Source organism: Phaenicophaeus curvirostris, chromosome 1 (assembly GCF_032191515.1).
Source record: "Phaenicophaeus curvirostris isolate KB17595 chromosome 1, BPBGC_Pcur_1.0, whole genome shotgun sequence".
NCBI classification, from domain to species: domain Eukaryota; kingdom Metazoa; phylum Chordata; class Aves; order Cuculiformes; family Cuculidae; genus Phaenicophaeus; species Phaenicophaeus curvirostris.
The window spans coordinates 47,706,240-47,722,825 of NC_091392.1; the positions used below are offsets into that span (position 1 = coordinate 47,706,240).

The 16,586-nt window shown below is 38.3% G+C and overlaps 1 protein-coding gene across 1 annotated transcript in view; it reads right to left on the minus strand.

Annotated features, from left to right (window-relative positions):
• PTPRR (protein tyrosine phosphatase receptor type R) overlaps nt 1-16,586 on the minus strand; it is a 149,175-nt gene that overhangs the window by 75,528 nt on the left and 57,061 nt on the right. The window contains exon 3 of the mRNA XM_069857441.1: nt 3,882-3,995. Coding sequence (XP_069713542.1) covers nt 3,882-3,995 — 114 coding nt within the window. The remainder of the gene's footprint in view (nt 1-3,881; nt 3,996-16,586) is intronic.

The following is a 16,586-nucleotide window of genomic DNA, read 5'->3' on the forward strand; positions in this document are numbered from 1 at the left end:
CTCTTCCTGAGTCTATAATCATCAAACAAGGCAGGTCAATGTAACACGGTGAGGGGAGGAGCCATCTGATGGGGTCAAGGGCAAAGTGTCAGCAAGGATTTTAGGAGATAGTTCATGTGATCTGAGCTGAAATGCAGACCTGTTTTAGAAGGTGGTCCTTAAACGGGAATGCTTAGTATAATATCTTTACCAATGATCTGGACGAAGGCATCAAGTCCACACTCAGTAAGCTTGCAGATGACATCAAGCTGTGCAGGAGTGCTGATCTGCTTGAGAGAAGGAAGGCTCTACAGAGGGATTCGGACAGGCTGCACCTGTGGACTGTTGCCAATTGTATAAGGTTTGACAAGGCTAAGTGTCAGGTCCTGTGGCTGATAGGTGCTACACATGAGTCAGCGGTGGGCCCAGGTGGCCAAGAAGACCAACAGCACCCTGGCTTGTATCAAAAATTGTGTGGCTAGCAGGACTAGGGAAGTGATCATCCCACTGTATTTGCCACTGGTGAGGCTGCAACTCAAACACTGTGGTCAGTTTTGGGCTCCTCACTACAAGAAATACCTTGAGCAGAGCTGTATCAAAATGGCAAGAGGGTTTGGAGCACAAGTCTTATGAGGAACAGCTGAGGGAACTGGGTCTGCTTAGTCTGGAGAAAAGGAGGCTGAGGGGATACCTTATCACTCTCTGCAACTACCTCAAAGGACATTGTAGTGACGAGTGCTGGTCCCTTTTTGCCAAGTAAAGAGAAATGGGAGAAGATGAAACAACCTCAAATTGCACCAGGGAAGGTTTAGACTGGATATTAGAAGAAATTTCTTCACTGAAAGGGTTATAAAGCGTTGAAACAGTCTGCCTAGGGAAGTGGTTGAGTCATCATCCCTGGAGATATTAAAAGACGTGAAGATATGACGCTTAGGGACACGGTTTAGTGGTGGCTTGGCAGTTTTAGGTTAATGATTGCACTCAATGATCTTAAGGGTTCTTTCCAACCTAAACGATTCTATGATTCTATAAAGATGTAGTATTTTGGCACTGCTTTCTAATCCTGTGTCAACACATTGCAGACAAGTACCGCAATGAAGTATGAAGTCTTTTTAGTCAACTACAGTGCAACTCCTTAAAATGGTACAACAAAATGAAACAACAAAAATTTTTGTTTACATTTAATAGGCAAGCTGAGAATACCTACTCTCCCCTCTATTAATTACTATCCTGGTGTTTTGATGCAGCCCTGGTAGCCCAAGGGGTGCTGTATTAGAGATGTCAATGATGCTTACTGTGTTGCAAAGGAACAAAGGGAGAGACTTTCAGAGGGTCCTTCTGGTTGTGATGACCTAGAATAGCACCTAAGACCAGCACTCCAGACAGTGTTGATGTCCAAACAACCCAGGGAATCCAGGTTCCCAGGGCTATCGCCAACTTAGTCCAGGCTGTGATGTAGAGTCCAGACCTGGGGGGTTCCATATATGCAAGGTAAGCATGGAGCTACTGCTTGCATTGCTACCTGCACAGGCAAGAACCTTACCCATCTGCTTACTTGCTATTTAACATTTTGGGATGGGAGAGATCAGTTCAAGCAGGGATAAACCTGATTTCCCCTGCTTCATTCCCCTTACCTTGAATGTGTATCATTATCTTTACTGAAGTGAAGAAGAAGACATCTTTTGCTGTTCTTAAAATATTTTTTCGTTAGCATTCATATGTAGAGCTGCACAGAAAGCAACTCTTTCAAACACATTTACCCTAAATCTGCTCTATGTCCTCTCATGTGTGCTGCTGGTTGATCTGGTTGGCATTAGCTACTGGTGGGAACAGACATTTTTTAGTGAGACTGTTCAGATCAGCAGGGTTATGAGGAGTCTGAAAGTGACCTACAGGTCTGGACTGTCAGTGCAAGGCAGAGACCTGTCAAGCTCAAGAAGCTGATTTCAATCTGTGGTCCTACTAGGTCTCTGATGTGGGCAGGTGGCTGTTTCTGGATGCAGGCACAAGGAAGGGCTTGGTGGGGACACAGCATTCCCAGTGTTTCGTGCCTCCTCTCTTTATGAGGTCCTCTGCCTGTTAAAAGGCCTTTATGGGAGGAGGATTTACTGGAAAGGTTAAGAAGACACTGGAAATGCCCAGTTAATATTTCCTGGCACATTATGTATTATTACATATAAAAGGCTAGCAGGCCCTTTGCTCTCCATGTGCCCAATCTCATCGTGGCTGCTCTGATCCACTTACCCCACTTTAGTCATCTAAACTCCCTCTGAAGTCAGTAGAGAGACTGGCATCTCTAGAGAAAGATTTGATCCATCTTAAAATAATTGGGTTCTCAATGCTTCTCCTCCTCCAGTTAGCCTTCTCTACATTGCTTTTACAGAGAGCCTAGATTAGTAGCTTAGACTAGGCTGAAGTGAGGCGAGATGAGTTTTGATGTGCCCTGCTTGCTTGCCAGTACTCTACACGAGAGGAACTGTCTCAGGTTAGAAGGATGCAAAATAGAAATAATGTCTCCTAAGATGTATTTTTCTTCCTTGTGAATTTTAACTTTGTGTGATTTTTAGGGAAAACAGGGCAAAAGTTTGATTTCTTCTTATATCATTAAAATATTAACTTATAGCAGACTTCTACAGATGTTGAGAAGGCTAATTAATTAATAGCACTTACTGCATTCTGAGCTATATTCAAGTACAAAATGACATTATCTTTTCCCTTAGATCACAAATGAGAGGAGAAAGGGAAAACCTATGGAGTCAGTAGGAAAATAAACAACATATTTCTTCTACTTAGTTACATAATTTCCACATAGCATAGTAAGAAAGCTGCTAGGTGACTTATTATGTTGAAATGCACATCCTAAGCTCTGGAACATTTCTCATTTAATCAAGCTTTTCTTCAAATATGTCTTCCCACCTTTCATTCTGGTTAATGCAGGGGACAAAAGGAAACTTAGAATCACTTGTCATGAATGAGTGACATCCATGGTGAACGTGAAAAGGGATGCGTTGCATTCCTATTGATCTTTTATGCTGTACTTCTTGTGTCATCCTTTCTCACAGAGACATCATTTGAAGGAGTTTTATAATCTTTTTTGATGTATACAATCCTATCAAGCTATCAAGGCAGGAAATACTTTCATGCTGAATCTGTCAGTTTTCTCCCCTAATACTCAACTTGCATGTACAATAAAATAACTTTTCTTCCCTCTGCAGTGTGAATGTGCACACACATGGTGCTGAGGTTTTTTTCTTCACGGCAAAACTGTCATAAGAAGACAAATGTTAAGAATGCGTACTCTTAACTATATAGAGAAAACAATATAATGACATTTCCTTCTAAAATGCCTTTGTTGCTGGAAGAAAAATTGTCATCAGCTTTTGCAAATGTGATACCTTAGTCTGCAGGATCATTTCAGAGCACAGATCATTATAGCTGAATAGCAAAACATGAATATTAATATAGTGAGAAGACATTTAATTTACTAATGGAAAGTCTGAGGGTAAAGTGTGAAGATGCCTTTGAAAGGCAAACTCGTGTTTTTTTTAGCTATATTCAACCTCTGAGAAACAAAACATGAATAGGTTTTCTTAATCAATGTGATGTGGAACTGCACTGGAATGACAACTAAAGGATAAGCAATCTGCTTATGAATTGATACAAAAGAGATTTATCTGACTTAATTTTTCTCTGCACTGTAACTGGAATGGATTCCTTTCAAAAGAAAATTCAAATAATTTTGTAACTGAGATTAGTTTTTCTGTAGTGCAGTTAAAAAATACTGGAAAAAAGTATTTTTCTGTCCTATTTTATTGCACTTTTCCATAGTAACAGGAAAATAAATTTAAGAGAATTCAAAATAACCAGGTAGATTTCATTATACACAGACCTTTAGTACTTACAATGAGTCTGTTGATATGAACTTGCTGAGGTAACAGTCCCAGTGCTGCTGCCACTCCTTGGCGAAATATCCGAAGCAATGTAATATTCAGCTTGTTTACATCCATTTGCAGTGTCTGCAAAAAAAAAAAAAAAAAAAGTCAGATAACTTGTTCAATACATTCAGTTCCTAAGATGACTGATCTCTGGGACTCTTCACTAATTTTTTTTTCCACAGAATGATAATCTGTGCAAAGTACTTGCATCACAATAAAGAATAAGTCAACAGGAAAATTTAAGCATTGTAGATGCTGCTCATTAATAAAGTACCATTTTTCCTTGACTACCTTCAAAATAAGTCCCAGAGTTTTTTGACTAAATTCCTTGGACAAGTCACAATACTCAAGATAACACAATTACTATATTAAAAAAGAAAGTCAAGCATTAAACATCAATTCACTTTTAATGAAAGATGTTGGATTTACACAATGAAGATTTGCACTAAATATTATCTTAGCTTTTTTCCCTGCAGGTGAAGAATGAGTCAGACATAGTAGAATTACACAATTTTAATTTTGATTAGTGGTTTCTAAGATCAAGAAGGAAACTTCTGGATATATGCCACATGTTTGAATTTCCTAAAACTTCCTCATGTGAGTCAGAGAATGCTCTAGCTTTCAGCAGAGACCAGCTATATCACTGAAGCATTTTCTTTCTGTGTGCTAGAATCATAGTTAAATTTAAATACTTCCTCCAGTTCAAATCCTTCCTAGGAAGTCAGTGGAATTTTAGCCAGGAAAAAATTAAAATCTTCCATTTCCAAGAAGACTCAGATATGGAGTCTTCATGTGATGCCTGATGGCCAATACTTCCATGTGGTGTGCTGAGGTACCATTCGTCACTTCCACACACCCTTTGCAGACAGTATGCAGCAGAGAAGGGAGGGAAGACGAGTACGTGAGACAGTCCCAGAAAGCTTCTAGTGTTTCTGGCAGCCTCTGATTTAGGTGGTTAGTAAGTTCTAACTGAGTCAGTTGCTTTGAGCTGAAAAATATTTTTTATTTTAAACTTTCTGCTTAAAGCCATAGACTAGCTTGCTGTTCTGAGGATCCTGGGAAGTATTCTTCCTTCCTAACCAGAGCTGTATAAAGAGAATAAATATCCATGGATCAGACATCACATATGTGATGTGAATATGGTTATAGTCTAGAAAGGAAGGCTACTTTTTTCTAAAAAAAAAGAGTATCGCACACTTTGAGTGTTGTTTTTATTTAAAAGTATTTGCTAGTTATGATGTAAAAGCAGAAAATCTTTGCTTCCCTTTTCCACTCAGTTTGATTTTTTCATCAGTACTGTTTTTAATTTTTTTCCACTATCTCTCATTGCTTTACTCTAATGGGATTGTCAAGTCTTGATGCATTAGCTGAGATCTGATCTTAACACATAGTAGAGCTTCAATCCAGCTGGAAGCATGATAGGTTTCTGCAATTTAAATTACCATTTCTACCCTGGCATTTTCAAAATATAAAACCTTCTCCTTGCTCCTTCTTGAATTAGGCAGACATCTTGAGTCTGTTCTAGCTCTAGCTTTGCCATTGAAATAGAGAAATGTCTTGGTTGGGGAGACAGGGGCATCTAACAGATCTGAGCATCATTTATTCTGTTCCTGACTAGATCGCTCCTAGCATGGTACACTTGAGCAATGGAACAATTAAGAACTGATTTGGAGCTGTGAAGCCGTCACTACGCTGAAAGCTTGCAGACTGCTCTGAGGATCTTGTGTAAATGAGTAAAGGAATCGTGGCAAAATAGGAAGGCTGTTGTGAGGGTCTCTAGAGATCCATCAGGATGGCATAAAGAGCGTGAAACTGCTTGTCTAAGCCAGTGACCCTGAGTAATGGGGATAATGTTAACTGTTGTTACTGAGCAAAATTAGCAGGCATAAAATCAAATACATTCACTTAAACAAACTTGAGCAGGGGATCAGATCACATTAAATGTTAAATAGAGTGTTAAGAGCTCACTGATAAAGACACGGAAATTAAACAGCAAGAAAAATATCCAGCTTCAGATGAAACAGAAGATCTTAAAGAGTCTTTAAGGATGTAATAAATTCTCTTGGATTTATTACGCTGGGATTGTGATTCATCATACCCAGGAACAATAAAATGTGATGGGATTCCATTGTTTTTGGGGGAGTCACATTTCCTTCTACTGGGTCTGAATTTGGTCCACTGTGTCCTGTAACAGTTATAAAAGACTGCACAGTGTGTGTGTGTCTGTAACTGTCCTTGCTGGTTCTGGAGGAAGCCTGAGGACTACAGCACTCTCATCTGTCAGTCTGGCGTCAGCTTCTTGGAAAGCTCATCTGGCCTTGCAGCTGGATGAAGTTTCCTTTTAGGAAACTTCCTAAGTGATTGGAAAGAAGTTTGTCCTTAAGCGTCATCTCAGATTGCTTCTTATGCAGCGATAAAGATTTTTTTGTGTGTGTGACTATTGATAAAAAAAAAACAAATCCAAGAAATATCTAAGGAAGGAAAAGTTCACGTTTTTTATAAGAACTTTGCCTGGCTGTCCACTGAAAGGATTTGCTTTTCAGTTGCTGGTGTTACTGTGAGGCTTAGTTCCTTGGTAATTATAATAAAAATTAAGTAAGGGCTACACGGGCCACCTTTTTGCTACATTAGGCATTTGCTTCTTCCTGAGAAGAGATGGGAGCAATCCAGAATCTGCCACTTCAGGAATGGGATTTCTAACTCAAACAGTGAAAGATAATGTATGTAAATACTCAATGGGACTTGAGAGAATCTGCTTTAGTAGCATATCACAAATGTGCTCTGTGCTCTCTATTACCTCCTTGTTTGTATTGGATTTGTAAAAGTATGAAGCAGGAGTAGACAAGACCAGAGACACAAAGTTCAGTATCCTGTGGCCAACTCTGGAGACTCATGGAAAATGACAGGAACAAGGCAAGATTTTACCCCTTTTCCTGTGTTCCTTTTGATAAGGTCCAGGCTAATTTATGACTACTCAGCACTAAAAGGCAATGGGTCTCCTCAATTACCTGAATGTTATCCTGCAATGACCCATACTGACACTATCAAGATCTAGGATGAAGGCAACATTTGAGGGCATTATGTTCTCAACTCGGGTATGTGCCCTCCTGAAGGTCACTGAAATTTAAGTCTGACCTGAGAGTCTGGTACAAAGATGCCTTTCTGCATTATGTTAATTATGACAATTTTTGTTGAGAAAAGTTAGAGAAATTAAAAACAAAAGAAAAAGATAGAAGGAAGATAGAGAAGAGAAAGAAAAAATAAAGCCCTAACTATTCCTATCAGTAGAAAATTGCTAAAACAGTATTAAAATTTTAATATTTTAATATTATCATGCCATTCTGATGGCATTTGTAAATCCTGTGTTGAGTATAGTACATAAAGATAAGTGATTAGGATAGACCAATGATAACGGATGAACTAAACATGCAACAATGTCTGTATGTTAGACAAACAGTATAAACTGTCATTAAGATAATTATTCCTATAATAGAAACTTGTCCAGCCATTTACAGGTTATAATTACACAGACAAAGTCATTATGAATTCTAACGCCACCTGCAATAAAATGCGAAATTAAGCCCTGTAAAGTAAATCCAGAGGAATAAATAAAACAAAGTGCTAGCATAGATACACAAATTATGTCTTACTGTGTTCTTCTAGCTGCTCCTTTTGCTTTGGGGAAGAAAAGGCTGAAGCATCGCAGTTAGACAGCATTAATCATTTACCCTTTGCTCATCTGCACTGTTGATCATGGATTGCAACCTTCTCCCAAAGGAGTTTACAATTTTGAATCCCCTACTGCTCTTGGCAATAGCAACTTCTTGAGCCTCGAGGCAAACACCCTTGAGGACTCATTTACCTAAGCAATTACCCATCTGGATATTGCAACTGTAGAGAGAGTTTCTAGGCTTATGTGATCCAAGCAAAACAGGTAGTTTGAAGGGAAGGAGTTTTCTGCTTTTAGTGGAAAACTTGAGAAGACAGAGTTCTAGAAAAGGAAATACAGCACAGAAAACCACAGAAGACCATTCACAACTGAGATTCTACCAGGGCTTTTTGATAAATGTTTTCATCTTAAAGACAAAAAAGCCCCAACATGAAAGGGATGAATGTATAGCACAGTTTCCAAAATAATATTTTTAGAATATTACAATAAATTATAATATGCCAAGTCCTGCTTCTCAAGAAAAAATCATAGATGCCTCCCTTTCTTATCTTTTCCTTATCCTCAGTGATACCCTTTCTGCAATAAGCCTTAAAAATACCATTCCTTTTCTATACATTTATTACTCCCCTCTAAAGTTCTCCTGACCCTACCACCACAGGTATTTTCTAAAACCTCCAGCTAACCTGAATATACAGGAAGAAAAACAGTCAAGGATGAAGAAGGTTAAAGGCTAAAGGATAAGCCTTTCCAATACTTTCATTAACAAAGTTTAAAATTGAATCAGCAAATTATACATACTAGCAATTTTACATACTTAAGGACTATAGGGTAGTAAGGGTAGTAAGGGTAGTATAGGGTAGTAAGTTCTACTTTTTGCTAAAATCAAGAAAAGCAACTCTAAAATAAAAAATATGATAATCACTCCTATTTACTTAGGCCAAACAAAAGAGAAAGCTCAGAAAAGAGCTGTTCTACCACCTGTACTTCACTTACTTATATCTGTTTTATGAAAGTCACCAGAAATGCTATGAAATCTCTTTTGCACTAAAGGTGGACTATGGCTGTGCTGCAAGTCCCACCATCTACGCACCCTGCTCTGCTGCCTGCACAGTGACAGTGTCTACAGCTAATTAGTATCTCCTTGTTTCATCTTGTCACCCTCATTAGACAGACCCATAATTACAACCAAAGCAGGATGCATTTATCAGGAGCGAAGGTGAAAGTGTTGCAGCTGTATTTGTACAGTTTGGGTACTACAAAAAATATGGCAACAAATTGGGAGAATACCTGCGCTTTCTTTTTTCTTCCCCTAAATATGTTAGATTTGCATTCCTTTTGCCACCCAATGATTTGAGATAGCAGCTACACTGGGCATCAGGTTAGCCCCTTCAGCTGGCTCAGGTGCCTAATACACATCCACAGAAGATCAGAGCTTTCATAATATTATGCACGTCATGTGTTAAGCAAGTTTAGTGTCTCATATAGTCCACAAATCACACAGAAGCCAGCATGGCTTCAGCCAGCATTATGCAACTAGAACAAAGCATTTTGTCATGAGAAGTGCCACTCCCAAAGTACTTTGCCCTAAACCAAACTGGTATTTGAGGTGGCATTCCCTCCTCTGCTGATTACCTCTGCTTCTACAATGTTATTTTCTCCAAGACAACAAACCTGCCCTTTTATGAGTTTCACATTAAACTTTGAATTATGCCTGTAAACTAAGATAAAATTCTCCTGAGTATAAAATCAATTATTCTTGGTGATTAATTAAACAAGCGTCATGTTTCTGTGTAGTAGCAGTTGTCTGCGGTGACCTACTCAAACTTTCATATATAATATATTTCTGCTAAAACACAATATAGCTAGAAATATGAATCTTGGGACATTTAAATACTTCCAAGGTCAGAGGGCAATAAATGAATAATTGTGAGAAGGAGGCCTGGCTGTTCTACAAAAAATCACCTAAAATAGCAGGAAAATTACAGACCTGCGTTTGAGTTTACAAGAACTAGTGAAAAGCATTGATAAATGCTCTTGATCCAGAACATGCTTCTGTTGAAGTCACCCAGTTTCTAATGAGACACCGAGGCTGCAGAATACCGAAGTCTACCAAACAATTCCACATTTTACATGTGGCCAGCAAAATTTTAAATGTGCTTGTCCAAAGAGTATTTGGGTGATGAGGAAAAAGCTCTAAATGATTCTGTATAAACATTAAGAAGAAGTGATAGGAATGAGATAGACTGATTGCTTCAGTCCTGATTAGTCCAGGGAAGTTCTGTACATTTGGGTGTTGTTTTTCAAGATGTAACATTGTACAGTGTCACTCACATTTTTATTAGATAAAAAGCCCACATCTTTTAAGGAAAATCTTTTTTTAAAATAAGATTTCCTGGATATATGTGTTTCTTACATAGCATTAAAGAACAATTTTGGCTCTTGATCAATTTTTCATGAAAGCATATACATTGAAATATTTATGCATGTTATGAGCTCTCTGAAAGAAATCAAAGACAGAAGTAACAATAATGGGAAATACAGAGTTATTTTAATCAATTAAGACAGTTGTATGGTCTCCCCCCTACTGATTTTCAAGTGAATGTTCATTAAAATATGAGAAACCCAAAATTTATAAAAGGAAGCAGTCTTTCATGCACTGCAATGAATCCACAGACCTTTTTTTACCACAGGAAGCTGCTGAGGCCAAAAACTGAACAACAGGGCATCAAAAGGGCTGGATGCTTAGATGGATATTGGAAGTCACTGATGTTCTTGAAATCTGTAAGGAAGAGATACTGCAAACCTCATCAGACAGTTGAAGCTGAACCTGTAACTATCAGAAACCAAGACAAACTCTACTGCAATAAAAGGATAAGCCTCTCAGTCTGCTATCAAAAGGTTCGAGTGCTGGCTATCATCCTGGATTAAATACTGGGTTTCATACAAGTCCTGTTTGCGTGTGCAGGTACCAATTAAGGACTTTCCTAGAGACCGCTGCATCACAGAGGATGAAAATGCTCTTCCAGGTGTTGAGGTGAGGCCAAGGCACTCTGCTGGGATCCACAATTCAGACTGGCAAAGCTCTCTGAAAGTGGGTGGGTGATATGACTAAACTGGTTTGTCTCAGCTGTTTGACAGATTTACACATCTTTTTGCAGGGAGAAGAACTAATTTCTCAAATGAGATCAGCTGATCTGGGGCTGATTTGACCACTTCTGTAGGAAGCACCAACGCGAAAGTGAGAAATGCTCCATCTGTGAGGTCTGGCTTTTGTCCAAGATTCCCTCACCAAGCTTTTACATGCACTCAGGCAGTGAGTCAGTCAGCTATAGAATGACTCTATGACCTTCATGGATGAATAAAGTGTGTGAGAATGCATTCAGGCTATTAAGGATAAGGTTTGTTAATGCCTGTCTTAAGGAAGCACACTTTGATTTCTATTGGTCCTGTGTTTTGCATTAATCTCTGGGCTTGCAGTCTCCTAGCGAAGATAACAGTCAGCTCTTTCAGTGTCATTTGACACCATTGTGTCACAAGGTAATATGGATTTACTGATGAGATCTAATGAGAAGACACATAATAGTCTTTTTCTTTCTTCTGAAGCAAAATCTCAGATGATAAGTTATTTCTTTCTGCGGTCTTGAGTCCTGTGGGTCATTCTGATACCACAATGTGATGCAGTTAGAAGGGTGACAGTCTGAGAGTGTGGGTTATGCCTTTACTCATTTGCTTTTACTTCTTTATCATTTATGCACTAACCATTCATTATACGTCTGGAAGTCAGAAGGTTTGTACAGCTTCCAAACACCTAAATATCATATAACACTACCATCCCACAGCCCCAGCCCAGTAGGGTAATAATCTCATCCAGAGCCCAGTGGAATTTATAGAATTGTTCTGAGTCAGAGGGTTGCAGAATACCATATCCTAAATGCCCATGGGATGCATGCTTGTCATTCCCAAGGGGATGTAAGAGAGGGGAAGGAAAGGTTATCTATTTTCCATGGGACGCAAGTTTGACACAGCCTTGTCATTAAATAATAACAGTCTCAGAAGGTGTCTGCACTGTGGGAGGCCTTTGGAAAGGGAAGGAGAGGGGCAGGAGGCTGAAGTAGTTCTATTGGACTTTGTGGCTGTTTTTCTGTAGCTTCTTTGAGATAAAGAGAACTTTATGCTTCACCACCTTGTGGAACTTAAGTACCTAGTGACGGAAGGAGACAGTTTTCTCCTTTGTGTGGAAATACATTATTAATTTTAAATTGGTCACAATGATACTATATCTGTTTTAAAGAGTACTAAACTGGGAGAATTTGCAATTACTGCAAATTGATTATGTATGGAGGAGAGGCTGAAATTTTGCTGTGCCTCTAGCCTTAGCAAGTTTGCCTTCTTTAACTTGCCTCAGTTCTATGTCTATAAAATGGGGACAATAGTATTTGACTGTTTCACAAGATTTTTCATGTTTCAGTAAGAAGATGGAGGCAGATATGTGGGATGGAACTTTTCAACTTCTTTCACAGGTAATTTTAATGTTGCCCCCAAAACTTAATTCCTGTCTTTTTCTAATTTGGTGCTTCATTTCTTCAAGGACTAGGATTTACTTCATGACCAAGTATTTCAGTTTTCTTAACATAACAGTTGAAATTCCTTTCAAAGTGGGGATAGTTTTCTAGGCTTTTTCCTTCCTACATCCACCTCTCTCTGCCCTCCTCCCTTATGGTAGACAGTTCAAAAGGATAAGATGATAGAAAAGCACAAGACCATACAGAGAGGTGAAAACACAAGGAGAGTTGGACTAGCTCATCTGAACACTATTTCAACCTTTCTGTTCTTTGAAAGGCATATATAATGAGCTCCATAAAATTGTCCTATTTGTCCTTATTCAATATTAGGGAAAAAAAATCATTTCTTCAATTACAAAAGAAATACATGGTGCTATTATGCCCCATACAACTTTTATGCACAGCATGATTGTACCAGTCACATCCTATTTCATCATCCCAAAGCCAGATGTAATCCTCAGAGCAAACCGACCCCTTTGAGCCATTCAGTACAGTGCTTTATAATACATTTGTTTTTTCTGTCCAATTATTAAATCTCTAAGTAGAGACAGTGAATAGCTTTAAATGCCAGAAAATGAGTATTGTTTGCTCCTTTTGTACAATCCTCATTTCAGCTAGTTTTATGTTTCAAACAATTCTTAGTTACTGAACTTTAAATTCCTGGTATGACTTTGTAAAATGGTCCTCAATACATCAAAATGCCTTCCAGAAAAATGACAGACATAAAAAAAATCAGCCCAGAATCATCCTTGTCTTTTCATCTCCAGAACTTTAAATTTAGTTTGTAGCAGACATATATATAGATATGTATGTACGTAACCTTACAAAGTAATGAAGAACAAAACTAGAAGCAGACAATACAGCAGCTTTCACATCTCTCAGGAACCGATGTGGCCAAAAGATTCCCACAGACTTACTCTCTTTAGTAACATTCCTCTTTGCTTTGAAAAATCAAAGTAAGATTTCAGTACTGCTGACGTCCTAGCTTTCTCATGCACTTATTTTCAGAGAGAATTTTTATTGGTAGTTATAGATAAGCAAAATCTGCCTGAATGCACACAATGAGAATCTTCTAGAAAGAAGCAAACACTTTCCTTTTTTTACATATTCATAGTTCTCTGTGGTTCCTGGGCATATGAAGAAGGAATTTTGAAATACAGCGCAGGGGGAGTCTTAAAATATATCTGGCTTAACTGGATTGAAATATTTACACAAAAGTCTGTTCTCGTACAATCCCTGAATACAGCTCACGTCCCAGGACAGTCTGGATTTTTTGTCCAACAGAGCTAAGACTTTCAAAGTAAGAAGAGATTCTTGAATCTCAGCTCTTGAGTGATCAGGATCTCATTTTCAGGAAACAGATGTCCAACAACAAGGGCTCTTTAGTGTGATGCAATTCAACTGTATGTTTTGAGTCTTTATCTGCTTCCAGCCTTTTAGCTGAAGTCTGTTTACAGCCATTATCATTGCCATAATCACAAATTATTGGAATAAAAATTGTATCACTGATTTTTCACTGTCTACTTTAGCACTCCAAATCCACATGAACTGAGTGCAAACAATACAAGGCACGGTCATAATTTCTGCCTTATATTCCTTTCACTATTGTGAGCTTGAAACAAAGTTAAGCAAACTGAAGCAAAACCCTTGAGGACCTGCATTTTTTTCTTAAGAAAACTTGCATTAGTTTGGGTTTTATCCTGTCATGGATTCATGTGCCTGGTTATGTCCCTTTATCTCAAAGTTTCAGCAAAATCATTAATTGTTGTCTGTGAATCCTATAAGCTCACAATCAGCAAAGGAGGTAAAAGGACAATCTCATGATTTTGGCAACTGTCTCAGGATCTTTGACGTCCTGAAGCTGCTAATACTCAATGTATTTCAGAGGCTATGAGATACAAATTCCCCTTTTCCAGAGGAGCTGGGCAGATGAAGAATTTTCCTCTTCTGTTTAGTACTGAACAAAGATGGCACAGCTTAAGGGAAAGCACTGACACCAAATCTTCAAAGATTTAAGGTCAGTTTTACCTCAATGATTGCTGTTAATGCTAATAAGTGTGTTGTATTTTTGACCTGTGGCTCAAGATTTGGGTTTCTGGCTTTGGAAATGTGATTCATACACTCTGTCCCAAATGTCCTAATATAGGGTGTTTTCTGACTCAACCATTAGGGAGAAAGTTTTAGAAAATGGCTTTCAGACTAATCTGGAGGACTTCTCTTTAGCGATGACTCCACTTGTGAGGTCAAAGATGAGGAAGCTGTGCTGCCTTGTATTATGGGATATTATTGCTCTAAAATGACGAGGAGACAGAGCCCAGTTCATGGATCCTCAATTTCTTTTATATTTAGAATCAGAAGAACATTCTGTGTTCTTTTTTTTTTTTTCCAACAGGCAACACAGCTGTCAAAGCCAACCTCAGATGTTTAGAATGAGAAAAATGCATTTTCCCCCATTTTGTACTCAGAATTCATCACTCTTAAAAGAGAATATTTAAAACCGTTTGCATTTTTGTCATGCTCACAGATATTTAAAAGCAAAATAATTCCTAATCCTTTCAATGAGAAACAGCACTTGCAAATTTGGTGGATGAGTCTTCTTTCTCCTTTTTTATTTCTTTCTTATTTTTTAGCAATATTCTTGAAACACATAAGAAGTAATCTTCCAAATTTCTTCAAGTGACCACAAACAGTGCCATTTATGTTTGAAAGGTACTGCTCCTCTGTATGAATTCAGTGTGTGCATCTTTATGCCCTTTTCCTGGCTCTTGCCTGCACTCTGGAAACCTGGGAGATTCCCTGGTGGTTCTGTGGCTTCTGATCAGTGCAGTCAAGAAGAAACGTCTGGGAAGCAATACTGAACTTCCCAGAAACCAAGTGTATGGCTCTGATTCAGAGTAGTATCTGTGTTAGAACTGGCATATCAAAATGTAAGTCTTGCCAATGATTGCAAGAGGGCTTATAGACTTCATAAAAAATACAGGGGATCTACTTTATTTCCCAGAAAAATGACACATCGGTAGCATCAATGCCTGTTAATAAAAGGCTATATGGCATCTATCTCAATTTTCAGCTAAAACTTGGGCTTAAACTTATGAGTGGAGATGTGTATATTTAAAAAAGTTCAGAAGTTAAGCAAAATAATGGATTATTAAACAGAACAACTCCACACTGGAATAAAAAAATGCAGCATTAGATTAGATAAACAGCTTTTATTTCTTCTTGGTTTTATGATCTTTTTGCCATTAAATAGAACATTCCCAGAAAATCTTCCAGAAACTGCACAATCAAATAACTGGAGAGAAAAGAGGAAAATAAGATTTAAAAAAAAAAAAAAATCAAAATTACTATTTTGATATGACACCTGCCATGTTTACCAGACCTATGTCTGTCTCTCAATAACCTTCCAATATCCTTCACTTTTCTGAGAGCTGATCAGTCTCTGCTGCCAGGGTCACATTCACGTGCACTACTTTGGGCATCTTATTTTCATCCCACCTAATCAGAGATGAAGGGAAAGCATATCCCATTCATTCACTGCCAGTTATTCCTGCAGGTACGTAAGCAGCCCAAAACCTCCTAAGGTGCATTCCCCTGGGAGAACATTGCAAGTGGGCAGTGGCTCTTCCTGTGCCCTCTAGAACATGCCTGTACAAAAGGGATGCTTTCATCATCATTAAGGATCTGTGCTAAGAGGTACATAGAGTATGTTATGCAAGTGAGGCAAAGAGCAGGACCTCTGTTCAACAAGAGTTCACTAGCCCCATGAAGACTAAAGCAGCTCCTGCTGAATTTCTTGGCATGTATTTCCTCAGAGGTGTTTTAGGCAGCTGCAAATATTGACCTAACCAATAGCATGAGTTTGTAATAGATGGTATTGCCATTCTTTGTATTAACATCTTTCGGTCATCCAAATGGTAATTTTATTTCTTTCCTTACTATTGCACATATTGTATTTCCTGGGTCAGGCCGTTTTTGTCAGGCAGGAATAACGTGGTCCATTATGGTGTCTCCTCTGTTAAATGCAGAATTGCTTGTATTCGTCTCAATTTCAAACACACAGTGAATGTTTATGTCATGCTGGTTGACAGGGAGAACAAGGCTGCATGGAGAAAGAACGCTTTAGTAATAAATAATAGTTTTCCACTTATATTTGTAGTTCTTTTCATGTGGGCACACCAAAGATTTTAACGATGGGGATTAAGAATATGCATTAGGTCTGAAGAAAGAGAAGTGCATCATAGCAAAGTACTTATCTTACAAACATGAAGAAGGTATATAATGTGAATGGTGTAAGTGAAAACAAAGATTTGGACACCCAACACAGAATTCTGGTCCCTCTCCATCTAATTTTCCAGGGCTTGGGGTTACTCTTTATATTTTATGCCAGAAAATGTTAATGTTCTAACTATAATAAAGGTCCAAAATTTTAAAATTGATGTA